At 40.1% G+C, this 14,831-nt stretch overlaps 1 protein-coding gene across 1 annotated transcript; it reads right to left on the bottom strand.

Moving 5' to 3' along the window:
* Positions 1-24: 24 nt before the first annotated feature.
* On the bottom strand, positions 25-14,061 carry cfi (complement factor I). Its single transcript, XM_083992373.1, has 16 exons — positions 13,858-14,061; positions 13,157-13,338; positions 12,819-12,975; positions 11,812-11,875; positions 11,562-11,724; positions 10,741-10,934; positions 8,603-8,716; positions 8,371-8,496; positions 8,126-8,161; positions 7,548-7,568; positions 7,059-7,201; positions 6,014-6,117; positions 4,366-4,470; positions 4,093-4,268; positions 2,119-2,369; positions 25-267 (listed from the first exon to the last, which is right to left on the bottom strand). The coding sequence occupies exons 1-16, from the start codon at positions 13,945-13,947 to the stop codon at positions 199-201; spliced, it is 1,995 nt and encodes a 664-aa protein (XP_083848499.1). The 5' UTR covers positions 13,948-14,061; the 3' UTR covers positions 25-198.
* Between the last annotated feature and the right edge of the window lie 770 nt (positions 14,062-14,831).

Here is a 14,831-nt window from a genome sequence, read left to right as displayed (position 1 = left end):
TTCATAAAAGTCAAAAAGTCTCCATGCTTTTTAAGACAAATGTCATTTTTTATTATTATGAATTTCACATTAAGAGAAACATGTGCCTGTTTTTGACTGAGCAGTAAAAATATATTTCATTTTGACGGTTGCAATCGAGTTTATTCAGAGTTTATTCACAGTAAAACTAAAGTATCCTTCATCCTTAAAAAACACAGTTCACATGTTAAACTTAGTGACTGCAGGCCAGCCGGTGTAGAGTCTGATCCAGTCAAAGTAATCGGCCACCTGTGGGACAGAGACAAAGCCATGTTGTTTAGTTCAACTCCTCAATGAAATCTGTCAATACACTGGAAAAAGTTGCTGTTTTTTATCTTTGAACTTTGGAAAGAGTGAGATAAATAAACTTCACTTCACAGATCATCATTGTCTCAGTTTCTGTATTAGATACAATCGATCAGATGATGTGTTGGTCATAATAAACGTCTTTATTTCCTTCCTTCTGTTGACAATTCCCTCAAAAATGTGTGAAAATGTGTCTGTTTGTGTTTTTCAGCCGATTCATTTACAACCAAGTGCAGCTGAAATGAAAAATGACTTTTGAACCATTTCAGATCACAGCCCATATTGTGCTAAATATACAAAAAACCTTGAACCCTGAACTCAAACTTTAACATCATTGTACATCATTACTTATCAAAGTTTCATTATAAAAACAGAACAAAGAAAAACTATTCTTAAAGTCTGGATTCATACAGACGTTCCTACACTGGACGATTGGTAGGTAATGAGAATAGTCTCTTATTAATTGACTTATAGCCTTCATGATGACATGGAGGGTTTTACAAGGGTCTGGCAACCAGTTTTAGATGCTGTGGATCTGGACTGAGCTACAATGTCCCTCACTGACCCTAACCCTATTTATGTGTTTATGTATGTATGTTTGCAAGCTGTGTTACTCGCTTTGTTATGTTTATGCATAATTGTTCTGTAGCTCACGATGCTACAGGAAAAAAATGCATGGTTCTATGGAAAGTATATGCAAAGGATAATATGTGGTCTGCTTGAACCTTAATGAAAATAGAAAAAAAAAAAAAAAAACAGAACTGTTTAGATTTTTTAGGGTTGAAAAAAAAACTATAACTGTTTTCACTAATACCAAACACACAGTGCGTTATTTCCTTGTGTACAGATGTGTTCTGCCCTACAAAGGCCAAGTGCAGTATCTGTAAAAATGCCAAACTGAGAAAAACAGCTGTTTGTGTTTTTTTGTGTCAGGTTTAAGCATCAAATTATGAATAACTACCAAGTCTATAATTGATTAGATAAAGGTGGACTGATGTATTTTGTATTTTGTCTTTCTGACCAATGAAAGACCGTATTATGGCAGATACTGCACTTTGCCTTGGTTTTGGTGCAGATACTGCACTTTGCCTTGGTATTACTCCAATAAATTATAGAATGTAGTTAGTACAGTACTCTGCACTTTGCCTTGGTTTCACAGTGCTTTTTTGGATGGACAGCAAAATAAAAAGCCCAATAATTCTGGAAATTTTAGCAGTACCAATATCAAATTCTACCAGATTGAAGAGAATATGGCACACTTTTGATTGGTCAACAAAAAAAATTTGAAAAAATGCAGATACTGCACTTTGTCTTTGTGTTGTTGTTCACTGCAAAAACTCAAAATCTTTCCAAGAATATTTGTCTTATTTCTTGTCAAAATGTCTCATTTCTAGTCAAAACTAATCTCTTTCCACTTTAAATAAGACTCATCACCTAAAACTTAACTTGTTTTTAGATCATTTTCACTTGTTTCAAACTCATTTTCACTTGAAATAAGTAGAAAAATCTGCCAGTGAAAGCAGGTTTTTTGTGCTTGTAATAAGAAAGAAAAACTTGCTCCACTGTCAGATTTTTCTACTTATTTCAAATGAAAATCTGCTTGAAATAAGTAAAAAGTCTCTAAAAACAAGCTACTTTTTATGTATAACTATGTATGTATTTGTATAAATCTACATATTTTAGGTATAATGAGATTTGTTTTGACTAGAAATGACATTTTGACTAGAAATAAGACAAATATTCTTCGTAAGATATTGAGTTTTTGCAATGTTGTTGTTGTTGTTGTTGAGTTACCTGTGTATAAACTCCAGGGAAATCTGGCGAACCACATTCGTTGCCCCAGCTGACGATGCCCCACAGGTAGGAGATCCCCATCTGGTCTTCACAGACCAGAGGACCGCCGCTGTCGCCCTGACACGAGTCCACGCGGCCGGTCGGGTCCCCTGCACACATCATGCCCGGTCTGAAGCGATCGCCGTAGAACTTCTCACACTGGGGGATGAGCGACACGTTGGCCCAGAGCAGCACCCGAGACGCCCGCCCAGCTGAAACACAGAAACACACAACCACACAGGTTTACGTCAGACTAACAAGTAGGGGTGGGAGAAAAAATCGATTCACAAAATTTAAAAATACACATGTTTTACAAAATATCAACAAAACATGACAACTTCTGAACCGTTTATGATAGAAACGAGCTGTAAAAAGCATCTGAATTGTGAGATTCCCTGTTTTCCGAGGGTCATTGAATGGTGCCTCTATGACAACAAGGGACCGTATAGGGTGCGTGTAATCACGTGGTACAGGAACAGATGCCAGAGTCACTGGCAAAAACTTTAACTGCTATTTTCTCAGGTTTTAGAACAGAATAAGAGAGTGAAAGATCGTAATTCAAATGGCCACATCTCGAAAACCATCAAATGTATGACTTTGACTAGGGTATAATTTTAAAGCTTATTTTCTAATCTTTCCATTGATACCAAAATCTCAACTTTGAAATTTGGGTCACTGTGACTCATTTTGATGGATCGGGTCACAAATATTGTGCAATGTGCATTTGTTAGCCTTTTTTACATACAGAGAGTACAGGTTTTGAAAAGGGTTTAAGTTCACTTTATAATGGAGTATGTTCATTTATAGGCTCCTACAGTATTTGTGTGCAGATAAATTAGAATCGAATCGGGAGAAAAGCATATCGTCCCAGCCCTACTAACAAGTCTCAATCTCGTCTATGGATATTCTCATTCATCCAGGTCATCGTTCTTTTCTGGGCAAATTGAATCGTAGGCAACTGGACTTGTTGTATTTGTCTGGGAAGACGTTTCTCCTCTTATCCAAGGGGCTTCATCAGATCAGTTCGTACGCAACAAGTCTCACTAGTCCGCACTAGTTGGACCCAGGGACGTTGTATAGGGGAGAAAGGTGATGATAATTCTAGGGGCCCAACGCCGAGTAGGGCCCACAAAAAATCCCAGTTGTCTAATCTTTGTATGACTGAATTTTTCTGCATAAGACCCTGACTAATACTCATAGTAATGCTGCATTAGCATCAAAACAAAGTAGGCTAAATAAAAAATGATAATACATAAGTAGTCTAAGAAAAAAAGTGGAAAAGTCAGGGGCCCACTTTTTTATTCTTTCAGGGAGCCCAGAATTCCAACGGCCCTGGTTGGACCAACTACACTGCAAAAACTCAAAATATTTGTCTTCTTTCTTGTCAAAATGTCTCATTTCTAGTCAAAACTAATCTCGTTCCACTTAAAATAAGACTCATCACCTAAAAATTTACTTGTTTTTAGATAATTCTCACTTGTTTCAAACTAATTTTCAATGGAAATAAGTAGAAAAATCTGCCAGTGAAAGCAAGTTTTTTGTGTTTGTAGCTTAATGAGAAAGAAAAACTTGCTCCACTGTCAGATTTTTCTAGTTAATTCAAGTGAAAATATGCTTGAAAAAAGTTTTTAAAAATTGTCTAAAAACAAGCTACTTTTTGATGTGATGAGTCTTATTTTGAATATAATGAGATTTGTTTTGACTAGAAATTACATTTTAACTAGAAATAAGACAAATATTCTTGGTAAGATATTTTTAGTTTTTGCAGTGTAGTGCGTACTGATGAAGCCCCTTGGATAAGAGGCGAAACGTCTTCCCAGACAAATACAAATACAAGTCCAGTTGCCTACGATTCAATTTGCCCAGAAAAGAAGTCTCAATCTCCAACTTCGTAGCCGTCGGTTTAGTATCGGACGGTGACAGAAATGTACAGACTTGCGGTTCGTCCCCATCCTGAGATGCTGCAGACGTGGTCGGGTCTGAACAGCTGATTGGTCCAGGGGACACACACCGCCCGGATGGCCGGGTTCTCGTCCAGACACTTGTCACTGAAGGGAAGCGCCTGCAGCTTCAGCAGAGCGATGTCGTTCTCATAGGTCCGGGCGTTGTACCTTACAGGAAGTAGAAACAAACCACGTTACTGTCCGTTCTGTAACGTTACACTGAGCTGGATTAGTTTATTGTTGTGTAAAGAAGACAGAGTCATACTGGGGGTGGATGTTCACTTCTTCAACACCAACGATGTCGGTGGTGTCCTGAGCTGAAGCCTTCCTCCACAGAGAAAACTTCACCTTGAAGGCATAGGGGTTGTTTCTATAGTAACAAGAGTGAGGGTTGTATCAGAGACACAACATCGTATATCATTTTAAATGGAGCAAGAACTGGTTTTAAAGGGACAACGAGGAGTTTCTATTTGGTTATAAAAAAGTCTCACGTTAATGTGGATGAATCTCCGCTACCCACACTTGTTAATGGGCCCATTTTAGATAAATATATCGTTTTGTCTCTATGGTTATTTTGTTATTATTAGTGGTGGTGGAAATGCTGGGCGAGCCGACCAGCGTTTCTTTACTTTCGGTTTCGTGGCGAATCATGAGAATAGCGCCGCCGAATCGCCGTTTATGGTGGGAACTACGACGGTATGTGATCGTCTTTGAACCTTTTGACTTTAATTCTTGATGAATGAAAACATGAGTCTGTCTTGCGCCGGTCAAAGAATTTCACGGTGCGGAGGCTCATAAATGTAGTGTGAAAACACTTTGCTTTTCCAAAACTCCTCGTTGTCCCTTTAATACTAGCGTCCACAAATAACACTGCATTATTATTATGAGTTGTCTGTTTTAGCCCAGGTGAATCCAGACGAACAACCCAGCGATTTAATTTCTCTTTGCTGATCCGTCTGGAGAAGAAGCTGCTGAGGTCGACTTCCAATTCCCCCCAAAACTTGGGAACCAATCACAAACGGTACTTTAAGGCAATGACGACAGAGAAGTGACGTCCAGCAGCTATCGTTGGATTCGTCTGTCGCTTTGGGTTTGTAAGAAACTGTAACATCGATTTTTCACCAAAAGGCAAACAAAAAATCACAACAGAAGCCATTGTTCTCAGGATTTCGTAAAAGTTCAATTTATCAGCTAGCTTCATCTGGAATGATGTTCTGATTGGTTTGAGGCCGGTCCAATTGCGTACAGAGGTATTTTGATCTACGTCCGTTGGTCATGCGTCTTGGAAGTCGGAGGTACACTGCAAAAACCCAAAATCTTTCCAAGAATATTTGTCTTATTTCTTGTCAAAATGTCTAATTTCTACTCAATACTAACCTCTTTCCACTTAAAATAAGACTCATCACCTAAAAATGATCTTGTTTTTAGATAATTTTCACTTGTTTCAAACAAACTTTCACTTAAAATAAGTAGAAAAATCTGCCAGCGAAAGAAAGGTTTTTGTGCTTGTAATAAGAAAGGAAAACTTGCTCCACTATCAGATTTTTCTACTTATTTCAAGTGAAAATATGCACAAAAGAAGTAAAAAAAAAAGTGTCTAAAAACAAGCTACTTTTAATGTAATGAGTCTTATTTTAAAGTATAATGAGATTTGTTTTGACTAGAAATGACATTTTGACTAGAAATAAGACAAAAATTCTTGGTAAGGTTTTGAGTTTTTACAGTGTAAATGCACCTTCACTAGACCCTGGTGTTGGCCAAGCTACATCTGACTTTCTGGCAAGTTTAGTCAACAGGATGACACTTGTAATAAACTTTCCCTAAAGGGAAGAAAATCTTTGGATGCACTAATGTTTCCTACCAATACTACTGCATCATCAGTCACCAGTCTGCTCTCCCAGCCGTGGTCCTACCTGACACAGTGAGCAGCGGTGAGGACCCAGCAGCCTCCGATGTACGCTCCTCCACAGTCGATCTTGTCGTAGTCCACCAGGGCAACCTGCCACTGGATCTGAGTCTGCAGACATACAGGAAGAAATAAAAAGTCTGTCTCATTTGCATTCAAGTAAAAGGTAATTTCATTCAAGCTTTTGTACAGATTTGAAACAACATCAACGGTTTGACAAGAATATAATAATCCAATCTCTGATGGACTGTAGATAGGTGTGCGAAGGGTTTTGGGTAAATCTTGATTGTGGATTTTGAACTTTTTCACAAGACAATAAAATAAAAATGTCGTAGAAAACATGTGACAGTGTTGTGGGCCATTAGGAAATCAAAGGAACTTGATGTATTCCAGTAGCCTAGAAATCTATCTGCACCCTAGTGGCAGCAAATCCATTTGCTCCATAGGTGGGTCTAGAAACGAGCCATAGGAACTTTTTGAGTCTCGAACACCGTTTGTGTTCACCAATCACAGCGCTCTATCTGTTTAGAGAGTCGTTGGGCGGCTTAACGCGATGACGATGAAAAACATGACAAGATGGCTTTGGCAAAGGAATCGTTGAATCGGCGTTGGCATCAACTTTGAAAGAATTTAACTTGTCATTTTCTACAAAAGTTGAGCAAGAAACTGCACTGAAGTCGTTCATTTCCAAGAAGGATGTATTTGGTGTTTTGCCGACGGGATACGGGAAAAGTTTAATCTACCGACGTCATCCTGCTCTTTGCTCTGATTGGTCGTAGCGCTACCCTATTGCGTGCAGAGGCAGTTTGAAAGACAGCCTTCATCCCGCCCCCTGGATTGAGCCGAGGTCTACCGGTCGTTGCCAGACTAGACATGTTAATGATGTAGTCTGGCTTGTCAGGCTAATATCCCAGTGATTCTCAACCTTTTTCTGTTGAAGCTGAATTAACTGGGATGTTACAAAACTGAGAAACTGATTAAATCCATTTAGAAGCCACTGAAGTGAATGAAGAGGGACTGAGGACAGAGCAGCAGGTGTGTTTCTAACTTACTGGTTTGGCCGGGACTCCTCCCACCACTCTCTTGACTCGGCTGGTCCTTCCTCGCTCCGACTCCGCCTCACTGTCCACAATGTCCATGTTGGCTTTCCCACAGGTTATCTGGTCCTCCAGATGTTTTCTAGCCTTCCTCGTTTCTAGACACATGTGCACACAGTTGTTAAAATGAAAAGATTTGGTCTGAATAATTTGCCTTCAAACTGATTTGTCATAAAAATGATCTAGTGTCTTTGGTTTGACTTGGACTTGACCAGACTGCAACAAGTACCACAACTGTGTGGACATCCATTGAACAGTCGGTGTTCCAGTTCATTTTAAAGGTTTTATACTGGTTGAAACAGGAATCACCACACAACACTGTAGGAAAGCCAACTCTTCCCATCCATCGCAAGAAAAGTGGTATTGGTACAAGGACATCTACACACCTTTGGACAGGAAGTGTGAAACCACTTGTTCTGATGTGTGTCTGTGAAGGCTACGTACCGTCTTTGGGAGAGGTGTGTTCTGCAATCAGGAAGAAAAAAAATACAAAGATCAAATCACAGTCATCATCGCCATGGACAACAACAGTTTGATCAATGGAATCCTGTTGTCCTTCTGGGTCAAATTGACCCAATCTGTTCCCTTCCTCCATCCTTCCTTCTTTCCACAATCCCTTTTCCCTTCCTTCTTTCCTTCCTTCCTTCCTTCCCTTCTTCCTTACTTCTTCGTTCCTCTTTTGATCCAATTCACCTGGTCTGTTCCCTCCCTCCATCTTTCTTTCCTCCCGTTTCCCTTCCTTCTTTCCACAGTCCTTTTTGCCTTCCTTCCTTCCTTCCTTCCTTCCTTCTTTTTTGACCCAATTGACCCAATCTGTTTCCTCCCTCCCTCCATCTATCTTTCCTTCCTTTTCCCTTCCTTCTTTCCTCCCATCTTTCCCTCTGTCCTTCCTTCATTCTCTTGGTCCTTCCTGCATTCCTTCCAGTTCCTTCCTTCTATCCCTTCATCCTTCCTGCCTTCCTTCCTTCCTTTTGTCCTTCCTTCCTTGACCCAGGAGAACAACAGGAGGGTTAAAGGCTTACCTAAGCTTCGGTGTGCATTCATCTCCACCTCTTGTTCTGTGACAAATTAGAAATATACATTGAATATATCATGAATACAAGTCGTCGTAGTAAAGTGTCAAGTCGGCCAATGACACCGGTGTTTACATTTTGGCATTACCACAGTTCTAGATACGACTGTTCTTACTGGACGGTACAAACTAATAACGTTGCTTTGCTTGTTTTGTCTTGTTAGAGAAACCAAAACGAATCCAAAAGTATCTCACTTTGGGCAGTAGATGGATCGCTGACGGCTTCGTCCTCTCCATCCAGACAGTCCCTTTGTCCATCACCGACCGATTCTTTATGTAAACACACGCCCGTCTTACAGAGGAACGCGTCGTTCCTGCACTCTGACAAACAAACAAAATAAATCACATAATGGCACATGGGACTCACAGTTACTGAGTGTATTTACGTAAGTCTGTCTGTGTGTGTGAGTGTGTGTGTGTGGTTTACTTCTGCAGCACATTTCATCACTGCGGTCGCCACAGTCATCGACTCCGTCACATGTGCGGTTCAGAGGTACACACTTGGTGTTGACGCATGTGAAGTCGGGATCACAGGTTTGCTCTGAAACACAACGGATGCAACTCAAAAACACAGAACAAGTATAACAAAGTACAAGAAACACAGTGGATGAGTGTCATCATGTGTCGCATTGACCCTCAACAGTCATCAAGGAACCAGTTTTGATGAAATCTTTGGAGAGCGGACCAATATGACTCATTGTCAGCCAAATTTTGTTTTGTGTGGCTTGTTTTTTTTAATTTTTGAAAATACCAAACTGAAATTTTGTTGTAGATATACAATGACAATAAACTTTCTTATGTCCCGATTTGGATACCCAGAGTGCTTCTGGCATCTTGGACCCAACTGTAGCAACTAGAAGGCATCTGTTGGGGGCAAAGCATTTTATCTACCCATGATATCACTGCACATTCAGGCATGATGATGGATTAGTGACACTACAAAGTCAACTCACCAAATCTTAGGCAGAGGATTAGTTTCAGTCTTATACACTGAGAGGTTTCTGCATGGGAGCGTAAGGGGTTGAGGACTTTGACAGCGAAGGTAGAGGACATGAAGGCAGATATTATCGGTAACCTTTAGTGTGACATCCAGTCTGATGAACGCCAACACCAACAGGCCAAATGGGGCTTTCGCCATTGTGGATACAGAATCAACAGACTAGTTCAGAGAAGGTGGATTACCAGGCAGACCTGAAGAAATCCTGCACTAGCAACTCAGTCCTAAGTCCTTCAGAAAGAAGGACTATGGATACTTATACACCTTAACTTCCTTGCTTTAATATCTTGTTATCATCATCATGTATTCTTCTTTGTATGTATGTGTGCCTTGTTTGGAACTGAAGGAGTTTCTGGACAGATGCTCTACTTCATGGGTTCCATAATTTGCTTAGAAGTCATCTGACCTAAGGGGATATGCATGGTTCAATATGACTGAATGATCCTGTTGTCTTCTCTAATGGGTAAGAGATATGAGATACAGGGCATTGGGTTTGTTCAATGGCCATCTGATTGGGAGGTGATTTTGGGTGACTTCCCCCAAAAAACTGGGGAACCAATCACAAACGGGACTTTAAGGCAATGACGACAGAGAAGTGACGTCCAGCAGCTTTTGTTTACATGCAACATGAAGAGCAGCTATCGTTGGATTTGTCTGTTGCTTCGGGTTTGTAAGAAATTATAACATCGATTTTTCACCCAAAAAAAAAAAAAATTCACAAAAGAAGCCTCCATTCTCAAGAAGGACATTGTCGCTCTCTTGTCCACAGGGTTCGGTAAAAGTTTAGTTTATCAGCTAGTCTCTTCATCTGGAACGATGTTCTGATTGGTTTGAGGCTGGTCCAACTGCGTACAGAGGTATTTTGATCTACGTCTGTTGGTCATGCCTCTTGGAAGTCGGGGGTAAATACACCTTCACCAGACCCTGGTGTTGGCCAAGCTACGTCTGACTTTCTGGCAAGTTTAGGCAACAGGATGACACTTGAAATAAACTTTCCCTAAAGGGAAGAAAAGCTTTGGATGCACTAATGTTTCCTACTCATACTACTGCATCATCAGTTACCAGTCTGCTCTTGCAGCATCTCTGTCTGGAGAAGGTGGAGTGTTGGAGATAAGCCAACATATAAAAAGGAAGGTTTTCGAGTTGAGAGAGAGAGATCTCATATTGGCACCAGAGATGTTCCAGGATTCAACATATTTTGTACACAGTTCTTCTACTTGTTAATAAAGTTGTTTTTTGAATACAAGCGAAGACGTGTCAGCGGTGATCCCTTCTTTTCTTCAACACATCATCAATATACCACAATACCCTAAGTCCTTCTTTCTGAAGGAAAGGAGTCAGGGCTGGATGACAGTCCTGGCTCATTGTGATGAGTCAGGGTGAAGAGAAACACCTAAAGGTCTTAGACCATGTGTGTTCCTGGATAGAAGGGTGATGATATCTGATGCCTGAAGTGGAAAACCCAACAGATCCTGGGTTGTTATCAAAAAATGTTCAAGCGACAAATATCCCACACGCAAAAAACATGCACAAAGTAAATGAATAGAGTAGAATGGGTATGCTCTCACTTTCTAATTCATTGTAACAGGTTGCTGTGGCGACCTTCCCGTTGCGAATCGCCTCCCTGTTGTAGATTACACACTCAGACAGGGAATTCTCGAAACCCTGGCAACGGATGCTGACACATCGGTCCGGAAACCGCTTTGTGGGATGGGCGGCTGTCAGGGACGAGTATGAGACGGAGTCAGCGATCGATGCCCCGCTGCAAACAAGACACATCGTTAGTGTAGCGTTAACCAAATGCAGTTCAGTTGTTCAGTTTCTATGTTTCTCATTGTCTGACAAAAGCCAGGACAGATGACGGACATCCAACAATCTGCTTTTCCAGTGAAGGTGTGAATTGCAACAGCCTCAATGTGCAGAGTGTACATGCACTGCAAAAACTCAAAATCTTTCCAAGAATATTTGTCTTATTTCTTATCAAAATGTCTCATTTCTAGTCAAAACTAATCTCTTTCCACTTTAAATAAGACTCATCACCTAAAAATTAACTTGTTTTTAGATCATTTTCACTTGTTTCAAACTAATTTTCAATTGAAATAAGTAGAACAATCTGCCAGTGAAAGCAAGTTTTTTGTGCTTGTAATAAGAAAGGAAAATGTGATCCACTGTCAGATTTTTCTACTTATTTTAAGTGGAAAATTTGCTTGAAAAAAGTAAAAAGTGTCTAAAAACAAGCTACTTTTTAAATGTGATGAGTCTTATTTGAAGTATAATTAGATTTATTTTTGACTAGAAATGACATTTTGACTTGTAATAAGACAAATATTCTTGGTAAGATTTTGAATTTTTGCAGTGTGTGCAGCATTTTTAGTGCATCTCGTCTCACAGTGGTTTCAGTGGTTCCCTGCAGGCCACGTTGGCAGCAGCCATGTCCCACCGCTCCTCACAAACCAGCAGCTCTTCTCCTGCGTTGTGTTTGCCGTTGGGAACGATGACCTTGACCACTCCGGTCTCTCCGTCTATCCAACTCTGGAACTTCTCTACTTCTTCTGTTGAGTGGAGACAAAGATAATATTAACTAGAAGAGAAGGACTATAAAGCGATTAAAAGTGCTGAATGTTTCTGTGAGAACGAACCCTCGCAATTTTCACTAAAGTGGGACATAGAGGATTCCCTGTTCCGACATCCCATGGCCATTGCCTGGAAAACACATGATCGTTACGTCCATAATTAATTACATTTACTGAAGATCTTAAAAGACTCTCAACCCTAGATGTCCTGTTGCAATCAGCCAGATACTGAGAGCTGGAAAATAACTATTATGTAGATTTTACTGATTCTACATGAATCCAGATTTGGATGTTTGATAAAAGATTGAAATTCAGTTCGTCCAAAACTTCCTATTTCCTATTTGGGATAGTTCACCCAAAATTGAAATTTCAAGTTACAGGGGGTCTCGGCGTAGCAGTGCATGTCCATATAACGGTTGCAAATGGATACCAACTGTCTTCGTAGCAAAAAGACACACCAAAAAACATCCAAATACCTCCATGCTGCTCGTATGTAATGTCCGTCTTGTATTGAAGCCCCGAAATGCGAAATTGTCCCGAAAAAAATTAAATAAGTCTATATTTCAAGCTTGTTTTGTAGCGGAAGCTTCTCGAAGCTCCTCTTCCTGGTTCATCAAATTTGGACGAACCGGGAAGAGGACAGACCCTGGTTCGTCCAAATTTGACGAACCGAGCTTCCACTACAAACAAGCTTGAAATATAGACTTATTTAATTTTTTTCGGGACAATTTCGCATTTCGGGGCTTCAATACAAGACGGACATTACATACGAGCAGCATGGAGGTATTTGGATGTTTTTTGGTGTGTCTTTTTGTTACGAAGACAGTTGGTATCCATTTGCAACCGTTATATGGACATGCACTGCTACGCCGAGACCCCCTGTAACTCAGAGAAGCCACGGAGGACTCTGAAACTTCTCCCAGCCCTTAGTCCACATGAGGGGGAGGAGATAATGAGTGAAATTTCAATCAATTTTGGGTGAACTACACCTTTTAAAACCCGATATATCCGTGACAAATTCCCTTCTACAACTGTCTCACCAGTAAATATCCAACACTGTGACTCATTTGTACCTGGCAGTAGGAGCGGAAGCTCGTCTCGGAGGCTAGCCGACAGACTTGCTTTGCGTCTTCAAAGGGACAGAGGTACGGCGGTTTACAGGTGCACTCTCCTTCAACACAACGCTCCCACGGAGAACAAAACACCCGGCTGCATGATGCACGTGTCAATCTGGTGAACGTAGACAGTAGAGCATGAGGTATGAGGTGTGTTTCCATCAAGTTCATCGATTAGTCCAAGTGGACGTTGGTACCATGTTTGAAGATGTTCCCCTTAAGTTCTTATTGAGGTATTGGGGTAACACAAGTGTAAGATACAAACAAGGATGAGACATTTCAGAAAGTAAACCTACTTATTTCCTTTGCACTTGGCTAAATCCAAGAAGTCCTCTGTCTCAGCGCTGGTGGGCTCCGGGACGAGGACAGCGGGCTCTGTGGGGAGGACAGTGGGCTTTTGGGGGAGGGGGAACGGCAGCTTCACTGGTTGCTGGACCTGTTCAATGCCTGATGGGACCTCCTCTTCTGGCAGACTCGACTGGAGGAGCATTAAAAATACAGAATCGGATGATTCACAACTTTGGATTTTGTCTTTATATCTGAAAGTCACTTCACTTGTCTTTTTCAACATTTGTTTGAGGGAATAGTTACTAATGTTGACTTTACTTAACACATTTACCAATTCTAATGGCAGCATTGTTCTTGAGCGAGGTAGACTCCAGTTCAGATTCCAGAAAACTAAAACCGTGCAAGTAATGACTGTGAACTTCAGGACGATCTTTGATATTAATCATCAATTTGTCTTTAAGTGACTCCACTGACGCTTAAAATCCTCATCAGTGATTCTACCCCATCTTTGAAAAGTCAAATCAAGTCATTGGTTGGATTAATTTATGATCAGTTCTGCAGTAAACCATATAAAACAAACAGCAGAGATTTGCACAAATCCTTACACTAAGCATTAAGCAACAAACGAAAACCCAACTGGACACAAGTGCCAAAAACAAAAGTAGCTAAATATTCAGAGGAAGACAATCACAGGAGCTGTTTTACTCACCGTTTTGGAATAAATCACGAATAAAAACAGCAAGAGAAGAGAAACTCGGATCGATCTCATCCTGATGAACACGAGTACCTCCCTGCTCATAAATAAAATTATGGACAACAAGAAAATATAGAAATATCTTATAATGAAGAGACGGCTACAGATACAGACAGACACCAACAGTTTGTTGTCCCCTCTGTCCACCGATGTCAATATCAATCAATCATTAGGACGAGTCAGAAAACACAGATTCCAGTAACTGGACATAAGCAAATAAAGAGTCGGTGCTGAAGGTCGCGGTCTGAAGCAGGAAACTGGAGGTCAGCTGATGCAGAGTGGGAACAGAAGAACCCAACAGAGCTTCCACTGGTTGGTAATACTGGACATCGGTTGTCATGGTTTCGATGATAAACAGGCGGACCGTGTGGTTTGGCAAAAAAGATGGTGAATTGGAAACAAAATGTAGCTACACTGCAAAAATTCTAAATCTTTCCAAGAATATTTGTCTTATTTCTTGTCAAAATGTATAATTTCTAGCCAAACCTAATCTCTTTACACTTAAAATAACTTGTTTTTAGATAATTTTCACTTGTTTCAAACAAATTTTCACTAATATCTGCCAGTGAAAGCAAGTTTTTTGTGTTTGTAATAAGAAAGAAAAACTTGCTCCACTATCAGATTTTTCTACTTATTTCAAGTGAAAATGTGCTTGAAAGAAGTAAAAAGGGTCTAAAAACAAGCAAATTTTTATGTGACAAGTCTTATTTTGAGTATAATTTGATTTGTTTTGACTAGAAATGACATTTTGACTATAGAAATAAGACAAATATTCTTGGTAAGATTTTGAGTTTTTGCAGTGTATGTGTCAACAATAACCTGCAGGAATAAACGTATTATTTAATAAAATATGATATTGTATATTGTATAGTACACACTATATGATAATATCATGATGCAAGGTGTCAGGCCTTGTTTATCTTATCAAT

Source organism: Trachurus trachurus, assembly GCF_905171665.1.
Source record: "Trachurus trachurus genome assembly, chromosome: 18".
NCBI lineage: Eukaryota > Metazoa > Chordata > Actinopteri > Carangiformes > Carangidae > Trachurus > Trachurus trachurus.
Note: the sequence above shows the minus strand (reverse complement) of the source record. Positions and strands in the feature narration are given on the sequence as shown.